The 20,153-nt window shown below is 40.4% G+C and overlaps 1 protein-coding gene and 1 non-coding gene across 7 annotated transcripts in view; one reads left to right on the plus strand and one right to left on the minus strand.

Moving 5' to 3' along the window:
* Window positions 1–339: 339 nt before the first annotated feature.
* The window catches only part of SEC22C (SEC22 homolog C, vesicle trafficking protein), a 38,569-nt gene continuing 18,755 nt past the window's right edge, over window positions 340–20,153 (plus strand). For all 6 annotated transcript variants that reach the window (XM_077753732.1, XM_077753731.1, XM_077753730.1 and 3 more), the window contains exons 1-3: window positions 340–444; window positions 15,448–15,656; window positions 19,256–19,419. In XM_077753732.1, the coding sequence (XP_077609858.1) occupies window positions 15,475–15,656; window positions 19,256–19,419 (346 nt within the window). In that variant the 5' untranslated portion in view covers window positions 340–444; window positions 15,448–15,474. The remainder of the gene's footprint in view (window positions 445–15,447; window positions 15,657–19,255; window positions 19,420–20,153) is intronic.
* Window positions 8,738–8,845, minus strand: LOC144223041 (U6 spliceosomal RNA). Its single transcript, XR_013332536.1, has one exon. It is a non-coding gene; the product is annotated as a U6 spliceosomal RNA (small nuclear RNA).

The raw sequence follows: 20,153 nt of genomic DNA on the forward strand, positions 1-20,153 counted from the left end.
CTGCCTTCTCTTAACATAGTTGTTAGTGTCAGGAGTTCCTCACTGTGTCCCCACTACCTGGCATAGTGCCTGACACACAGCAGGTACTCAGAATTTGTTGGACGAAAATTAAATGTATGAGTTCTGCTCCCCTGCAGAGGGCCACCCATCTGTGACAGCTGTGAGTGCCTCCACCCCCAGACTGGGGTGTGTCCCTCCAGGGTCGGACTTTAAGCACCTCATCCAGGCTGGCAAGAGACTGTGCTCTTTGGTTTGCCTATCTCGTACTTCCCGCCCAGCTGCGCAGAACAGCAGAACCCACAGCTGGGGCGTGTCGCGGACTTACGCAGAACCTCCTTGTCGCGGCACGTCAGTTCTGTACTCTACCCCAGCAGGAATCGACCTACAAGTCTCCTCGCACCTCCGGAAGTGGGAATTACAGGCTTGGACGTCAAACCCACGCGGGTGAGAGCCAGGAGACGGGAAGAAAGCTAGGAGGAGCACGCGCCCCTGCCACACCCCCTTTGCATTTGGGTCGCAGCTCTTTAAGAACCAGCTTATTCAGGACTCCCCCGGGACTGGGCGGGGAACCCCTCCAGGATTGGTCGGTTCGGGTGCGGGTGTCGCTTAGCAGCTGCAAATAGGAATTCAAGATTCGCGCGTGCGCACCATCGCCCACCTGCGCCTGGGCCGCCAGTGACCTGGGCCGGGTCCACCCGGTGGCCTGAGGTTGCGGAGGAGGCAGCGGGTGGTACGGCGGCGAGGCGGCGCGACCGGCANGCCGGGCCCGCCCCGCCCTCAGGCCCGGCTAAGCCCCTCCTGGTTTCGTGGGTCTTCTAGGAGTTGTCTGTTCTTTCTTACCCCTGTTGCTCTCCGGACTTGGGGACAACCGGGCCGCGCGCCTCCTGGAACCCTGAACTGAATGATGCGCGTGGAGCGCTGCTCCCAGTGGGAGGAAAAGGGGTGTGTCCAAGTCAGAGAGGGGGCGATCGTTTTCTTGATTATCCACGAAGCCCACATCTGAGTACTGTTTAATTTTAATAGCAAACTTCCCTTACCAGGCCGAAATTATACGACTTGGTTTACCAGATACTGGGCGCACTGGACCAGTTTTTCCGAACATTAGATGTAGGAGGTGATGTACATTTGTGTCCATTACAGGCTTATATCTAGACCGCCAGGGCCAGAAGGATAAAGCACTCAGGGAAAAATGAGGTTTTTAGAAATCAAAACCACAAAAGAATTGTTCCTAGTGGCGAAAAGTATTTGGTGAAATTTGTTACATGGTCAGAACAAAAAAGTAAAGCTCAGACCAATGGCTAGGGTAAATCTTAATTAAATTTTACGAAGGAATTAATCCCGATAAAGGTAATTTTAGTAAAATTAAAATGTAAATAATTGAAAGTGGTTGCGTATTGGCAAATAGAATTAAATTGACATAATAGAGTTTGCTCTGGAAAATACATTGTAGACAATGTAGTTATAGCTCTAAGTGTTTGTGTTTACAATACAGATTAGATCGTGAAGTCCAAAACTTTTACTCTTAGGAAGAGCCTTAGAAACAAACTGCATCCAAAAGCTGACTGATGGTCAGAGAGGAAAATTGATTTATTCAAAGTAACACAAGGAGTAAAGAGTAATTGTAACAAGTGTAACCCTAGGCCTCTGCTCCTTCTATTATTAGTTGAGTAGTAATGCTCTAGGAGAAAGAAAAAATAGAAATAGAGTAGCTGTGATCCCAAAAATTGGATTTAGAGAGGCAGAGTATAGTGGAAAGATTGTATAGGCTTTCAGATATTTTGAGTAAGTAAGTTTGGGTTTGAATCTTGGCTCTCCCACTTATTCCTTTGGAAGTGTATAGTTTTCCCACCTGCTCTATGTAGAGTATGCCGACCTCATAGATAATTTTGAGCAGTCAGTTTAAAAGTTCCTAGCACAGTGCCTCTCTCGTAATGTTAGTCGATATCAAGTTCAGTCCCCTACTCTTCTTAGCTTGTTTCAAAGAGTTATCTTCCCCCTCCCCACCCTCACACCATCCCCAAGAAACATGGAACAGAGGATCCTGAGTGATCTACAAATTAGGTAACCAGTTCTCAAGTGTAAGATGAATTCAATAAGGGTGACTAACTCAATTTTGTTTTCTGTATTGTGTACTTGAACAGTGGGTAATATGCCTCATGGCGAAGACTTGTGTTTGAGTATGTGTGCCAAATGAAATTCATTGTGCTTTTTGAAGTTACTATTTTGCAAGGCCTGGTCATGGTCGGATCATTTAATGCTGCTTTTCTCTCCTGGTTTTTCTTTCCTCTCTTTTGGAGGGAGGAGGGGAGGAGCATTTGTGGTAGGGATTTGGGAGTGCCCTAAGGGTAAGGGTGAGGAAAAAAACCAATAGGAGTAAGGATGGCCTCCAGCTAGGGACAAAGTTGCAGGTAGAGTAGGGATAATCTATGACACGAGCAGTTTATAAATAGATGCTGAGAAGAGGATTTAGGAAATGGGGGAGGTAGATTAAAAATTTTATAAAGCATAGTAGCAGTGACGTAGGTATGTATAATTACTAATTCAGCTTCTGTTTCAGAAAAATTCCAGCTATATCAATGTCTTTTTCTCTCCAAGTAGAAATTTATTATGGAAAAGTGTTCAAAATATAGGTCAGGATATGACAAGATCTGCACTTGATCTTAGCCAAAAGGCCGAGAAGCGATGGGATATGACAAGATCTGAAAACCCACATTTCTTGTTTCATTGGACAAAAAAAAGGCAGCTCTTAGGTGTTCATTCATTTGCTTAGCAGTTTTTACTGAAGGCTTCTCATGTGTGCCAGGCATGGTGTTAGGTTACTGGCTCGTAGAGGGAGCTGGGAAGACCTGGAAGACAGACTGTTGTCTCTGTGTGAGTACTCTGAGGGTGCTTTTGTCTTTGTATAGTTCATAATATATTTTTTTCTATTGCGGCATGATTTTTCAGATTTATACCACTACTTTTTGTTTATAATTTTTATTATTCTTTTAAATGTTTATTTATTTTCTGCGAGAGAGAGAGAGAGATCGTGAGTGGGGAAGAGGCAGAGAGAGAAGGGGACAGAATCTGAAACAGGCTTCAGGCTTTGAGTTGTTAGCCAGAGCCCCATTCGGTGTTGGAATTCACGAACCTTGAGATCATGACCTGAGCTGAAGTCAGATACTTAACTGACTGAGCCACCCAGGTGCCCCACTACTTCTTATTATTTAAACTAAATACTAGTTAAATGCAAACAGCTTTTTTAAAAAATTTTATAGTTTATTGTCTGTCAAGTTGGTTTCCATATAACACCCAGTGCTCATGCCCACAGGTGCCCTCCTCCATGCCCATCACCCCCCCTTTCCCTTTCCCCCACCCCCATCAGCCCTCAGTTTGTTCTCAGCATTCAAGAGACTCTCATGGTTTGCCTCCCTCCCTCTCCCCAACTATTTTCTCCCTTCTTCTCCCCCATGGTCCTCCGTTAAGTTCCATCTGATCCTCCTATACGTGCAAACATACGGTATATGTCCTTCTCTGCCTGACTTATTTTGCCCAGCATAACACCCTCAAGTTCCATCCATGTTGCTATCCATGTTGCTGCACATGGCCAGATTTCATTCTTTCTCAAAACAGTTTTTATTTTAATTAATCCTGAGATTATACTACCTTCTATTTTGGAAATGTCATGTAGTTATAGAGCTACTCACTATAAAACATGTTTTTCAACATTAAAGCAGAAATCATTGAAACTACAGTTAATTAGCAGAAAAGATTATTGATCTACTTATAGAGATTTTTATTTTATTTTATTTTATTTTATTTTATTTTTAAAGCTTATTTATTTTGAGAGAGAATGCATGAGTGGGGAAAGGGCAGAGAGAGAGAGAGGGAGAGAGAGAATCCCAAGCCGACGCCACACTGTCAGTGCAGAGCCCATTGTGGGGCTCGAACCCACAAACCATGAGATCATTATTTGAGCAGAAGTCAGGAGCTTAACTGACTGAGCCATCCAGGGCCCCTACTTATAGAAATATTTAAAAATGATACTTAAACATAAAAAGCAGGTAGGAACGTAAGTGGTATAAAGTCCTTAAGTTAATACATTTATTCAAATTTTATTTAAAAATAATTCCAGTTTTAGGAAGTTGCAAAGATAGTACAAAGAGGTCGCATACACCCTTTATCCTACTTTCCCCCCATTGGTTACATCTCACATAAGTACAGTGCAATATCAAATCCAGGAAATCAACATTGATATAAAGTATGTATAGTTCCATGCCCATTTTACCACTTACGTAGATTCCTATAACACCTTCACAAAATACAAAATTATTCAATCAACACAAAGATCTTTCTTTTGCTCTCCTTTATAATCACACCCATTCCCCTCCTCCCCACCATCCCTAACCCTTAGCAACTACTAATCATTCATCTACTAATCTCTATAGTTTTGTCATTATGAGAATGTTACATAAAAGGATTCCTGTGGTATGTGACCTTTTGAGGTTTTTTTTTTTTTTTCACTCAACACAGTGCTCTTGAGATCCATCCAAGTTGTTCTGAGTTTCAGTAGTTCATTTCTTTTTACTGCTGAGTAATAGTCCATGCTATGAATGTAATGTTTTATTTAACATTCAGTATTTGTAGGATATTTAGTTCTTTGCAGTTCTTGGCCATTACAAATAAAACTGTTATGAACAATTGTACACCGGGCTTTGTGTGGAAGTAAATTTTCATTTCTCTGGGATAAATGCCCCGGAGTGTGATTGATAGATGATATGTTAGTTGCATGTTTAGTTTATTTATTTTTTTAAGTTTATTTATTTGTTTTGAGAGAGAGAGAGGGAGAGAAGCACGAGCAGGGGGAGGGACAGAGAGAAAGAAGAGAGAGAAAATCTCAAGCAGGCTCCATGCTGTCAGTGCAGAGCTTGACATAGAGCTCAGTCTCACAAACTGTGAGATCATGACCTGAGCTGAAATCAAGAGTCGGATGTTTAACCAGCTGAGCTAGCCAGATGCCCCCTTGCATGTTTAATTTTAAGACACTTGCAAAAATATAAAAATAAAGGACACTACCAAACTGTTTTCCAGAGTGACTCTACCATTTTATACATTACCAGTAATATATGAGAGATCCAGTTCCTCTGCGTGCCTTGACAGCATTTGATCTTTCTACTTTAAAATTTTGTAACTATTTTCATAGGTATATAGCATTATCTCATTGTGATCTTAAGTTACAACTCCCTGAACTGTTAGTGATGCTAAACATCTTTTCATATGCTTACTTACCATCTGTATATTCTTTTTGATGAAATGTCTGTTCATGTACCTTGCCCATTTTCTAACTGGATTTTTTGAGAGTTCTTTATAAATTCTAGATATATAGAGTCCTTTATTGGATATGTGGTTTACAGATATTTTCTTCCCGTCTCTGGATTGCCCTTGTCTTTTCATCCTTTTCACACGAGCTTTTTTCCCCCCCACATGAGCTTTCGGAGATCGAATGTCTCCAATTTTGATGAAATCCAATTTACTGATTTTTGTGGATTATGCTTTTGGTGTCATGTCTAAGAACTTGTCCCCAAGTCCTGAAGATTGTCTCTTACATTTTCTACCATTTTTATAGTTTTACTTCTTAGATTTACATTTATGATACATTTTGAATGGACTTTTATGTAAGGTGTGAGGTTTAGGTCAATAATTTTTTTTTCCTATAGCTGTTCATTGCTTTACCACCAAGTATTGAAAAACTGACCTCCCTCCATTGAAATGCTTTTGCACTATTGACAAAAATCATTTAGCTGTACTACTGTAGGTCTATTTCTGTGTTCTTTCTTCTATTCTATTGATGTATGTGTCTGTTCCTCTACCAACACCATACAATCTTAACTACTGTAGCTATGTAAAAAGTCTTAAAATGTAATAGCATGGTTCCTTCCACTTTATTCCTTTTCAAACTTGTTTTTTAGCCATCTTAGTTTCTTTGCCTTCCCGTATAAATTTTAGAATACTCTATCTTTACAAACTGTCATTCTGATATTTTTATAGGAATTGCATGAAACCCGTATGTCAGTTTGTTTAACATCTTTATTATGTTGAATTGTCCAGTCCATGAACATGATGTTTCCTCCTTTATTTAAGACTTTTTTGACTCCTTTCAGCAGTGTTTTGTAGTTTTCAGCATAGAAGACCTGAACATATTTTGTTAGATTTATACCTAAATATTTTATTTTAAAGATTATAGCTTTATTGAGATCTTTTTTTGCAGTGATTGTAAATGGCATTTTATTTTTAATTTTGGTTTCTATGTGTTCTTGCTAGTTTATAGAAGTACATTGATTTTTGTATGTTGATCTTCTGTCTTACAACCTTGTTGAAAACACATTAGTTCTAGGAGGTTTTTTGGTAGGCTCCTCGGGATTTTTCATGTAGATGATGTCGTCTGCAAATAGCAGTAGTTTTGTTTCTTCCTTTCCTATCTATATGCCTTTTATTTCTATTCTTGCCTTGTTGTACCGAGTAGAACTTCCAGTAATGTGTTGAATACTAGTTGTGTGAGCAGACATCCTTGTTTTTGATTTTAGAGAGAAAGCATTCAGTCTTTAACCATTACGTATGATGTTAACTAGACTTTTTGTAGATGCTCTTCCTCTAATTGAGGAAGTTCACCGCTGTTTGTATTTTCCGGAAAGTTTTATCATGAAACAGGGTTGAATTTTGTCAGACACCCTTTCTGATTAATTGATAACATTTTTTTTTAGCCTGTTAATATCATGGATTATCATGATTGATTTTACTATGTTAAGCCAGCCTTGCATCCTGGAATAAATCTTACTTGGTTATGGTGTCTAGTTCTTTTTATTATATTGCTGATTTCTAGTTGCTAATGTTTTGTTAAGGATTTTCATATATAAATTCGTGAGGATTATTGGTCTGTAGTTTTTCTAGGGTAATAGTAGCTTCATGAAATGAAGGAATTATTTCCACCTCTTTTATTTTTTGGCAGAGATTGTACGTGATTGGTGTTAATTTCTTTTTTGGTGTTTGGTAGAATCCTCCAGTGAAACCATCTGGGCTTGGAGATGCCCAGTTTTCAGCAGTTTCAAAATTACAAATGAATTCTTTCTTAATAAGAAATTTAGTTATAAGATTGTTTAAATTACCTATTTCATATTGGGTTGAATTGTGGTAGTTAATGTTTTTTGAGGAATTGACCATTTTAACTACATTGTCAGATTTATGGGTGTAAAGTTGTTTATAGTATTCCATTATTATTAATTTTTTTGATGTCTGTAGTATCTATAATGATATTTCCTATCTGATTCTTGATGTTAATAATATGTCTCTTTTCTATTTTTTTTAATTTGTTGTTTTGGTAGAGATTTGTCAATGTTGTTTATCTTTTCAAAGGACTAAGATTTTATCTCCTTGATTTTCTCTATTACTTTTTCTGCTTTTAGTTTCATTGATTTATATTATTTCCTTCCTCCTGCCTCCTTTGTGTTTTTTGTTTGTTTGTTTTCGTTTTTTGCTCTTTTTCTAGTTTCTTGACATGTGAGGTTAAGTTATTATTTTGAGACTTTTCCTCTTTTTTAATGATAGCATTTGGTGCAATAAATTTCCCTCTTAGCACTACTTTAGCTGTGTCTCACAAATTGTGATAGATTTTCCTTTTATTCAGTTCAGTGTATTTTAAAATTTCCTTTGAAACTTCCTTTTTGACTCATTGATTATTTAAAAGTGTGTTGTTTAATTTTTGAGTGTTTGGAGATTTTTAATGCCTCTCTTTGATTAATTTCTATTTTGATTACATTGTGGTCCCAGAACATTCTCTGTACACATTTTTAAAATTTGTTGAGATTCGTTTTATGGCCCACGTCTATCTTGCCATATGTTTTGTCAGTGCTTGAAAGGAACTCTGTTGTTAGATTGAGTGTTCTATAAATGTTAATTACCTACTTTTGTAGATAGTGTTGTTGAGGTCTTCTATATCTTTGCTGGTTTTCTATCAATTGTTAAAAGAGTGATGCTGAAGTTTTCAACTGTAATTTTATGATTTGTCTATTTCTCCTTTCACTTTATCAATTTTGCCTCACCGATTTTACACCTCTGTTGTTTAGTGCATATACATTTAGTTTTATGTCTTCTTGGTAGATTTATTCTTTTATCATTATGTAATGTTTTTCTCCATCTTTGGAAATTTGCTTTGAAGTCTGCTTTATATGACATTAATATAACTTATTCTTTCTTTTGATTAATATTTGCATGGTATATTTATTTCTATTCATTTACTTTCAACCTACCTATATTGTTATATTTGGTGTGCATTTTTTATTTTTATTTTCTTTTAATTTTTTTTAATGTTTTATTTATTTCTGAGAGAGAGAGAGACAGCGTGATCAGGGGAGGGTCAGAGAGAGAGGGAGATGCAGAATCCAAAGCAGGCTCCAGGCTCTGAGCTAGCTGTCAGCACAGAGCCCAATGCGGGGCTCAAACCCACAAACTGCAAGATCATGACCTGAGCTGAAGTCAGACGCTTAACTGACTGAGCCACCCAGGTGCCCCTTGGTGTGCATTTCTTATTTTAAAGAAGTAAATAATTGGATCATGTCTTTTATCAACTTTATCAATTTCTGTCTTTAATTATGTATTTAGACCATTTACATTTAATATAATCATTAATATATTAGGCCTTAAGTATGGTCTTTTATTTTTTGTTGTCTATTCTTTTTTTTTAATTGTTTTCTTCTTTTTTTTTTTTAATATGAAACACTTCATGAATTTGCATGTCATCCTTGTTCAGCCACCATGCTAATCTTTTCTGTATCATTCCAATTTTTAGTGTATGTGCTGCTGAAGTGAGCACTAAAATTCTGTTTTCTTTTTTCCTGCATTCCTGTGAATATTTCAGACATCTTTTAGAATCCCATTTTTATTCATATATGGTGTTTTTGAATATATCTCTTTGTATAGCTTTTTCATTGGTTGCTCTAGTATACGCCTATGTACATACGTATACATGTCTACTTATACATGCACATATGTATATCTACATTTGTACATATTTATGATTTATCAGTTTCCTGGAGACAGCATTTTACCATTTCAAGTGAGGCATAGAAACTTTACCTGCCTTTACTTCTCTGTAGCCCTCATTTATAATTGTCTTAAATATTTTCTCAAAATACATTGAGAGTATCAGAAATGTTCTAGTTATTGCTTCAACCACGCAACATAACTTACGAAACTCATGAGGAGAAGGATAATCTATTGTATTTTCCCATGTTTTTACATTTCTGAGTTTTTTTCTTTTTTTCCCAGCGTTCCTTCTTGTATCGTATCCTTTTGATTTAGAGAACTTCCTTTAGCCATTCTCTTAGTGCAGGTGTGCTGGCACAAATTCTTTTAGTGTTCTTCATCTAAATATGTTTTAAATATCCTTTCATTTTTGAAAGATATTTTTGCTAAAAATACAGAATTCTTGGTTGGCAGTCCTTTTCTTTAGCACTTTAAAAACGTGCTTCCTGGGGTGCCTGGGTGGCTCAGTTGGTTAAGCGTGTGTCTTCAGCTCGGGTCATGATCGTGGGTTCGAGCCCTGCGTCGGGTTCCGTGCTGACTGCTAGCTCACAGCCTGGAGCCTGTTTCAGAATCTGTGTCTCCCTCTCTCTCTGACCCTCCCCTTCTCATGCTCTCTCTCTCGCAGAGGTAAATTAAATGTTAAAAAGAAATTTTTTTAAAGTTCTTCCGTTTGTCCTCCATGGTTTCTGTGAGAAATTTGCTGTTGTACTAATTGTTTTCTCCCCTCTGTAAGATCATGGTTTCTATTTTTTGCTGCTTTCAAGATTTTTTCTGTCTTTAGTTTTCTTAAGTTTGTTTTGTTTATTGGCATGGATTTCTTAGGTTTATCCTTTCTGGGATTTATTCTTTTTGAATCTGTTGCCTTATGTCTTTTGCCAAATTTGGAAAGCTTTCAGACATTTCTTTGAATACTTTTCAGTCCTTCCCTCTTTCTCCTCTCCTCCAGGACTCCAGTGACATGTGTTAGAGGATTTGTTATAGTCCCATAGTCCCTGAAGCTCTGTGTAATATTTTTCAATCTAGTTTCTCTCAGATTGTTCAAATTAAGTAATTTTTAAGATGTCATTCATGTACACAATGGGATACTACATGGCAATGAGAAAGAATGAAATCTGGCCATTTGTAGCAACATGGATGGAACTTGAGGGTGTTAAGCTGAGCAAAATAAGTCAGGCAGAGGAGGACAGATACCATATGTTTGCATATATAGGTGGATTAGGAGGAACTTAACGGAGGACCATGAGGGAGAAGGGGAAAAATAGTTGTAGAGAGGGAGGGAGGCAAACTATGAGAGACTCTTGAATGCTGAGAACAAACTAAGGGCTGATGGGGGTGGGGGAGTGGGGAAGAGGGGTGATGGGCATGGAGGAGGGCACTTGTGGGGATGAGCACTGGGTTTTATATGGAAACCAGCTTGACAATAAACTATTTAAGAAGAAAAAACAAATTAAATAATTTTTATGTTCTATCTTCATGTTTACGGATTTGATTCCTTCTTCTGTCCCCTCCATTTTTCTGTCTTCATGTTTACGGATTTGATTCCTTCTTCTGTCCCCTCCATTTTTCTGTCTTCATGTTTACGGATTTGATTCCTTCTTCTGTCCCCTCCATTTTTCTGTCTTCATGTTTACGGATTTGATTCCTTCTTCTGTCCCCTCCATTTTGCTGTTGAGCTCATCTATTGAGTTTTTTACTTCAGTTATTGTATTATTTTTACATTCTAAAACTTCCATTTGGTTCATTGTACCTTTCTGTTTCTTTGCTGAAACTTTTTATTTTTCATATGTTTCAAGTGTGTTTATATTGCTCATTGAAGCATTTTTATGATGGTTATTTTAATTTTATTAAAAAAATAAAAAATTTTTATTGTTTATTTTTTTATTTTTAAAAATTTTTAATGTTTTATTTATTTCTGACAGAGAGAGAGAGACAGCGTGAGCAGGGGAGGGTCAGAGAGAGAGGGAGACACAGATTCCAAAACAGGCTCCAGGCTCTGATCTAGCTGTCAGTACAGAGCCCGATGCGGGGCTCAAACCCATGAACCATGAGATCATGACCTGAGCTGAAGTCAGACACTTAATTGACTGAGCCACCCAGGCGCCCCAGTTTGTTTATTTTTGAGACGGAAAGAGACAGAGTGGGAGTGGAGAAGGGGCAGAGAGGCAGACACAGAATCCAAGGCAGGCTCCAGGCTCTGAGCTGTCAGCACAGAGCCAGATGTGGGGCTCGAACCCACAAATCGTGAGATCATCACCTGAGCCAAAGTCGGATGCATAACTGACTGAGCCACCCAGGCACCATTATGATGGTTACTTTAAAGTCTATCATCATGATGGTCTCTTATTCAATTTGAGATTTTCCTGGTTCTTAGTGTGATCAAGGGTTTTTATGAAAACCTGGACATTTGGGGTGTTATGTTATGAGATTCTGGATCTTATTTCGATCTGTTTTAGTTGGCCTTTGTTGATACTGTGTTAGCAGGGTGGTGGAGGTACTAACTCATTACTTTGAGGTGGGAGTAAAAGTTCAGGTTTCCCCACTGGGCCTCTTCTGGCTCCCTAAGGAGAAGGGGATTTCTGTCTCCTTAATGACACAATGGGAGAGGCTGGCTCTTTACTGCCTATAGTTCCCTACCTGATCTTCTCTGACACTCTGGCAGTGTGGAGAGTTGGTGGGGACACCACATCACTGCCAGGCAAGAACAGAAGTCCAGGCACTTAGTTCAGCCTTTGTTGTGGGTGTATGATGGCTGCAGTTTTTCTGTGGTGTTTGACTGGAGTAAAATGTTTTTGTCTAAGACTTTTCTGTTTTGCTAGGCTGCACGCACCTTTCCTGGTGCTTTGGCTGGAGACAGCAGGCTCTTTTTCATTGTCGGGGCTTTTTTTTTTTTTNGGTTTTTTTTTTTTTTTTTTTTTTTTGCCTACATTCATTGGCATTTCTGAGTTGCCAGCTTCTCCAGCACCAAGAGTAGGATAAATGAAGCAAAAAGAAACTGAGCAAACTCACAACTGTGCCATTCCTCAGGTTTCAAAGTGCCTAGCCAATCTGCTTGCCTCTCTCCACCTTTCAGGTGTTTATGTTTTTTTGCATATAGTGTCCATAGTATTTATACCGCTATTAGTGGGAATAGGAAAAAGCCCTTCAACTCTATCTTTTCAGAGGCAAAAGCCCCCAGTTCATTGTTTTTTGAGCAGTGGTCAGATCTCTTATTCGAGTAAAGACCTTCTCATCATAGTTCATAACCTGAATTTGCAAATATCAGCTCCCTAAGTATGCAGAGCTCTTACCAGGCACTGTGAGTACACAAAGATACTTTGCTCCCTATTTGTATTACATTTTTTTTTTAATCTTTTACAATACAGAGTACATTTTCACAAAGGAAAAAAAATGTTTCTGTTCTTGGACTCTAACACAGCAGTGTGTAAAACCCCTCCACCTCTCGTCCTGTGTGTTCATACACTCATATATGTACACAAACACAGGTAACACTTAATATCACAGCGTCCCCTTCGTTTAAGCATAAGAAGGAATTTTAAATATCTTAAATGGATGTGGGTTTCACTAGTTTTCAGTACTAATAACTTGGGAGAACTGACCAACAGTTTTATTTATCTTGAATGCTATTGTTCGAGGAAAAGCAGGTTTGATCACCAAAAGGATCATGTGGGTCGAGTAGAGAGCCTGAGGTGAGGTTTGTGTCTTTCAGCGAGTGGTAGAAGAGTGGTAGAACTGGTTCTTAGATTACTATCGCTTGGAAAGGTCACTCTTTTCCTTTTTTTGGTTTATTACAATACCTGACACATGGAAGGCGCTCTATAAAAACAGCACTAGAGAGGATATTTGGGGATTGACAGTTAGAATACATACATATTGCTTCCCTTCATAGAGCAGAGAATTTAGTCAGCCCCCTAAGCAGTGTCTTTCTTATTTTGCCTTGAGGTGTCTCTGTCCAGTCTCTGACTCTCTTGGTGTCTCACTGATTCATTCTCTCTCTCTCGCTCTCTCTCTCTCTCTTTTTAGGCAAGGTGTGCATTGGGGGGAGGGAGGGCTCAGTGTCTTTATATTCTTTCTTATCTAGTAGTGTTCTTAGAAAGTCTTCATTACAGGTATTCTTTTTTTTTTTTTTTTTGAGAGAGAGAGTATACACATGCAAGTGCAGACCAGCAGAGGAGGGGCAGAAGGAGAAGGAGAGAGATTCATGCCCAGCACAGAACCCAGCTCAGAGCCCATCTTGGGGGCTTGATCTTACAACCATGATATCATGGCCTGAGCCAAAATCAAGAGTTGGATATTTAACTGACTGAGCCACCCAGGTGCCCCTTAATTACAAGTATTCTTCAGCACCCCTCTACATGAATTGCAGAACAGCTGAAGCTTGCATTCACCCAAATAACACTGTTCTCAAGGTAGCAAGAAAGTTGTAGTTCTTGTTTTGCTCCTAAGGCCTGGTCTCAAGTTAATCTTCTAGTCTTCCCCTGCCTCTATCAGGGCTTTGTGCCTGTAAGTCTTTAAAAAATTATTTCTAGGGGCACCTGGGTGGCTTAGTCGGTTGAGCGTCCGACTTTCGCTTAGGTCGTGTACTCGCGGTTCGCGGGTTCGAGCCCCAGATCGGGCTCTGTGCTGACTGCCAGCTCAGAGCCTGGAGACTGTTTCAGTCTGTGACTCCTTCTCTCTCTGACCCTCCCCTGCTCACGCTCTCTCTCTCTCTCCCCTAGAAATAAAAAAAAAATCAAAAAATTATTTCTAAATTAAATATTTCAAACATTCACGAAAGTATAAGTTCATGAGATCAGCCTCAATACACCCAACCCCTGCTGACCTCTCTGGTGCCAGAAGCCTCAGCGTTGGCCACGCAGCTAGGGTACAGCCGGCACAGCCCACAGGCAGTTGGCAAGGATCTGCCAGCAGTGCTGGGAACTTAGCAGTTTGGTGTGTGGAGGTATTTTTCCTGAGGCATTTCACATGTTTACTCCTGAATGGAAAGTGTGGGGAGATGGGACACATGGACTTTGTAGCATCTGTTGGCTAGTAGGCTAATTTTTCTTTCAGCTTTGTCTTGTTTTTATACCACTGCAGTCTCTTCATGGGTAAAATGGGAATCATTATTCATTTCTGCATTTCAGATATGGTCTTTATTCTTAGAACCTACACTTAGGTAATGGAAATGATGAATTAGTAAAATAGGTAACAAAGAGCTAAGTTCTCTGAGAATTCGTAGGGGGTGGAAGTACATCCGGCTAGACAAGTCTGGCAAGGGGTCATGGAGAGGGTGCCTGTGGATGTGGATATGGGGAGATCAGAGGAGGAGCAGACAGAGGAAAAGAATCCACAGAGGCACAGAGGTGAAGAGAGGAGTGTGCATCATGGGGGTTCCCCTTTCCTACTGCTCGTAAGAGTTGAGAGGCCAAATAAGGTTACATATTTGGAGTTCTTTGAAAGAAAGGTCCATCAGTGTGTATACCTGTTACCATCTTATCAAGTAGAGGAGCTCATGAACACAGTCTGTGAACCAGGATGTGTGGGTGCATGGAGAGACCCATTAAAGCTGCAGTGGCCACCTCACTAAGCCCTGGGTGGGGCTACCACAGCCTTCATGTGTAGGTTATGCCATGTGCAAGCACCTGAGAAGCACGTTGTGCTGATTTGCCGAAACCTCCATGAGGGCCCAAGATCTGTTTCCTTCTGTTTCTTAATAGTGCCCACATTTCAAGACCAAATATTTAGTATCTTACCATAGTATAACTTGCTGAATGACTTCTTTTAGCCATCTGTAGGGACTCAGTCATCATTTCGAAGACTGGCTTCATATCAAACACCTGCAGAAATTCAGGAGGTCATGCTATACTCCCTCAGTTCCAGTTTTGCCTTCTGTTCTCCTTGCCACCAGCCTCAGGTTGGATGCTCAGAATCCCTCCACGGCATGTGAGGACAAGACAAAACTGCTCAGCACCGACCTCCCTGGGTGACCTGACATGAATAGGTCACTGGATCCCATCCCTGCTGCTTCAGCGTCTGGTGCTTCCTGTCCCTCTGGGGTCATCTTGCTGCCTCTGTCCTGCTACCCACTGTCATTACTGTGGCTCCTGAGCCTTTTGGGCGCTGCTTCCTTGTTTTTCTCTCCCTCATCCTAGTTGGTATAATTCTGGAAAGGGAGAGCTTCATTAGAGAGAAGGAAGAGGAGGATTACAAGTGAAGAAGAGACAGGAAGAAAAATGAAGGGGGGAAGACAGGGAGTGACATAGCTGTAGAGGCCAGGGAAGTAACAATAAAGGCAACATTTGCATTTACAGTGGGGGTGAGGGTGAAACAGCCAGAAAAGACATTTCAAGGGCAGGGGGCATCTCTCACCATCATCTGCCTTCAGTAACAAGGTGCCTTTGCTTTCCTCAGGTGTCCTCATGACTTCCCCTGCAGACCATGTCTATGATCCTTTTTGCCTGTGTGGTGAGGGTGAGGGATGGACTGCCCCTCTCGGCCTCCACTGACTTTTACCACACCCAGGATTTTCTGGAATGCAGGAGACGGCTCAAGACTTTAGCTTTGCGACTGACCCAGTACCCAGGTAGAGGTTCTGCGGAAGGACATCACTTCAGTATACAGTAAGCAAGCATGTTCACTCTTCCAGAACATCCGCAAGCTTTGGTTTACTTTTAATCATACGTTGGGGTAACATGAGGTCGATCGTACCTTAGTGTTAAGAGTAGGTCTGCTGTCAGACAGTGGTCTGAGGTTTTGTGCATTTGCAGTCATAGAGTCAAGGGAACGCACTGCTCCCACTCCTGCCCTTCTGTTAGAGGGGTCGCTCTTGAGCATCCGGGTTCAATCAGTTTTCATGCCTGTAGTTTGGTAGTTTATTCTGCATTAGATGGAGGGGTGGAAAAGCTGAGGAAAGGGAGAGTCTAATGTCAGGGAAGGGAAAGGGGAAAAGTAAAAATGCCAAGAAAACAAAAGATTTCTACTTCTTGCCTTTAGTTTTTACTTTTTAAATTTTTCACCTTTTTGGTTTTTAAATTTAAAAATTATTATTTTTTTTTAATGTAACAGAGCAGGGGTATGAAAAATGAGCACAAGTAGGCCCCTTTTCTAATGGAACTTAAAGGCTAAGGAGGGAACAAGAGAGATATCTAACTGAATATAATACAGTGAGGAAAATGCTCTGGTGGAAGTAGGAATCAAGTGGTTACAATAATCCTAGTAATAAGAGCTAGTACTGTTGGTGCTTTCTGTATGTCAGACACTGTTCTAAGTGCTTTATTGGCTTGTTTATTGGTGGGTGATAGTATTATATACCTGAGGTGAAGTGACTTAGCTGAGGTTGTGCTGTTAGTAAGTGGTAGGGCCTGGACTTGAATGCAGGTTACTGGGCCCCAAGGGCTGGTCCTCATGTGTTCTGTCATTTCTTATTCAAGAAGCTCAGGGCTCAGGGACTAGACAGGTTTTGAAATATCAAAAAAGCTTGTCATAGATTTTATGTCATTGTTTTCGATTATTTAGGCCCTCACTTACCAAGTTCCTCCTGCTCCCTTTGAACACTACATTTTTAGTTGACCTGATAAGGTAGAGTCCTTTTAGAGGAATTCAGTCACAGAATCAGAAAAGCAAGAGAGGTCGCGCTTGACTTGGGGCTTGCTGGTGTCGTCCGGCAAGAAGGGACTGGCCTGAAGGGGGCGCCAGGTAGCTGTCACCCTGTGCTGGGGGCTTTGGGGGCTCAGGAGCTACAGCTGAGCTGCCTCTGCCTGCATTTGTGCCTCCTTTCTTTGGGTGCCCAAAACCACCGTCCTTCATGTCCCTCCCTCCTTATGCTCTGATTCTCTTAACACCATGTGGGATCTTGGTGCCGCACCTCAAGCCTTTTCTCTGTTAAGAAAAAAAAGGCTTTGACTTCAAATGAAATTCTGAGTGCTTCAGTCATTTTTTGAAAACTAGAATACAAAACGTTCTGCTCATTTGTATTTTGAATTAAATATTCACCATTATTTTCACAAATAAAACTGAAGTGTTTTTTGTTTTGTTTTGTTGTACGAGTGGGCAGTACTATAGCTTATTTTATAGTTAAGGAGTTGAGATATTTTCCTGTGGCTACTGTAACAAATTAAAACAACAGAAATTTATTCTCTTACAGTCCTGGGGCCTAGCTAGAAGTCTAAAATCAAGGTGTACGCAGGGCCTTGCTGTCTTGGAGGCTCTAAGGAAGACTCCTTCCCATGCCTCTCTACTGCCTTCTAGTGGTTACTGGCAGTCTTTGTCATTCCATGTCTTGTAGAAGAGTTATTCCAGTCTCTGCCTTCTTGGTTACATGGCCTTCTTCCCTCTGTCTCTATAGCCAAATTTCACACTGGTCATTAAATGGAGGCCTACCCTAATCTATTATAATCTCATCTTATCTTAATTGTATCTGCAAAGACTATTTCCAAATAAAGTCATATTCACGGGTACTGGGAGTTAGGACCTTGTCATATTTTTTGGAGACACAAGTCAGCCCACAAATAGGGGCTTCTGGAAAATTCCTTGTATAAGGAGGAGGTTATCATTTTTTAATTGACAAAGTTTTTATATAGAGACTTCCAATTATATAGAGACTCCAATATATAAAACAAAGTTTTTATATAGAGACTTCTATTGATAGAACAATATAACCATAAAACTCTTTTCCAGAAACATTCTGAATTGCAAGTAAATGTACATGAGAAATTGTTTTAAGTGTGTAACTGAGCTTCAAATAAAGAATTCCCAAGGTGCCAGAAATGAAGGGGAACAGAGTATCAGGGTGTGGTAAGTGTGTGAGCTGACACCGAGGCTTCCGGTAATCAGTCAGTCGTAAACTCAGGGCTTGAGTTTCAGCACCCATAAAGGGAGAGGCCCTTGGATTTGAGGTGTTGCAACAGGACCCATGCATGAAGAAGGGATTATTGTGAGGCCACGCACAGTCCAGATGGAATGACAATACATGAGAAGTAGCTGCCCACCAGTACAGAGGTAGCTCATCTCTACTTGGCTTTGAATGAGAAGGAAAAACGAATTCTCATCTAAGAAATTGGAGCCCAGCTTCTGTGCCTTCTGTAGGATTGGAGTTGAAGTTTCTACTCCCCATGGCCTAGGGATTCCTAACCAAGGTTCAGCTTTCATTTAGTCCCAGACTGATGACACTCCTGGAGTAGCTGGCCAAACAAATGGAAAACCACCCTGGAAGACGTGTGCCGCAACTCAGTCCTTGAGAGATTCTTACAGAAAGAAAAAAAAAAAAAAGCCAAGAAGCTCCATGCTGGTGCCCTCTCACCAAAATTTACAGAACATAGAAGGAGATATTCTAGAATGAGTGTGAGTCAGGAGACACCACGGATAGGAGAACTCGAGTCCCCAGAACTTGCAGTGATAGCATGACATTCTGAAAAGTAGTAGAAAAAGGAGAGAGCCCTGCATTTATTTTTTGAGACCAGAATAACCCTAATAGCACAAGCAGTTAAAGATCGTACAGGAAAGGGAAAGCACAGGCCAGTCTTACTTTGCACAGACACAAAAATCCTAAGTAAAATCCAAACTATATCCAGTAGTTGTGTGTATGTGCATCTGTACAAACTCACAACCAAGAAGGCTTTATTTCAGGATGGCAGGATGATTCAACATTAGAAAGCTATTGATGTGGATTAAAGAAAAAAATATTTTCCTCAATAGATGCAGAGAAGTCTGAGGCTACTTCTCCCTCACGAAACATGCATCCTTCATGCACAAATCAGTAGGAGTGATTGCACGCTGTCGGTGGCAAATAAGTGCTCTCTATTTTATTTTATTTATTTACTTTTAGCTTTTTTAAATGTTTTATTTATTTCTGAGAGAAAGAGAGTATGAGTAGGGGAGGGGCAGAGAGAGAGACACATACAGAAGCAGGTTCCAGGTTCTAAGCTGTCAGCACAGAGCCTGATGTGGGGCTCAAACTCGTGAACCACGAGGTCATGACCTGAGCGGAGTCGGACGTGTAACCAACTGAGCCATGCAGGCACCCCAGTGCTCTCTATTTTAGAGGAAGGACAAGAAAGTCCTAGGAAGGTCCAGCTGAAGGGATTGTATACATGCAGCAAACAACTCCAGGACTGTTCAAGGTCAAGGAAGAGCAGGGCAGAGATGCATTGTTGTATCTGAATATGGGACAGGAATACGTGGGTCTTTTCCCGGTAATGGAGATGTTGCCCTTTTGTTTCAGTTTCTCTTCGTTGGGAGATGTGGCTTGCATGGCTATCTGCTCCCACCAGTGTCCAGCGGCCATGGCCTTCTGCTTCCTGGAGACTGTGTGGTGGGAATTCACAGCTTCCTATGACACCACCTGTATTGGCCTAGCCTCCAGGCCATACGCCTTTCTTGAATTTGGTTTGTAACCCTCTTTCTTATTTACTGTTCTCTCTTATGGCATTGTATGTGTAGAATTTATGGTTTAGATTTGGCTTTGACCATCAAGGAAAACCCCTGGAGGTCCTTTGACATGTCACTGCAGATTGGTTTTGTACCATGAGATTTCTGTGATTGGAGTGGGCTGGAAAGCTTCAAGGTTTAACACTGGCTCTTTATCTCTTCAGAGCTTGAGGCAGGGTTGGGGAGTATGAAACTTGTATCAGTTACTTATCACAGCCTTCTGTAGCAGGGGTCAGCAAACTGGTCCAAGGGCCAGCTGCCCCCCGCCCCCCTTTTTTTTTTTTGTAAATACACTGGAACCCAGCTATATTCATTCTTTCATGGGTCGCCTGTGGCTCCTTTTGCCCTTCCCCAGCAGAGTTGAGTAGTTGTGACAGAGACCATATGGGGCCTAGAAGCCTCAAATATTTGCTACCTGGCAGCTTAAGAAACTTTGCTAAGCCCTGCTTCAGTGCTGTACTACCCAAAGGGTGGTATGAGAATTTGTTCTTCTATCATGAGGTAGGTACGGAAAGTGAGAATGAGTGTGTCCAGAAAGTCAAATGGTAATTTGACATGCCTGCAGTCTTTTTTATTGTATTTTATCAAAGAATCAGTCTGCAACCATTTGGAAATAAGAAAAACGAAATAATAAATAAATAATAAAAAACTTTTACTCAAAAAGATCTGAGAAATACTGCCCTGGAAGAGGC

This window comes from Crocuta crocuta, unplaced genomic scaffold, assembly GCF_008692635.1.
Source record: "Crocuta crocuta isolate KB4526 unplaced genomic scaffold, BGI_CrCroc_1.0 scaffold655, whole genome shotgun sequence".
In the NCBI taxonomy this organism is placed as follows: domain Eukaryota; kingdom Metazoa; phylum Chordata; class Mammalia; order Carnivora; family Hyaenidae; genus Crocuta; species Crocuta crocuta.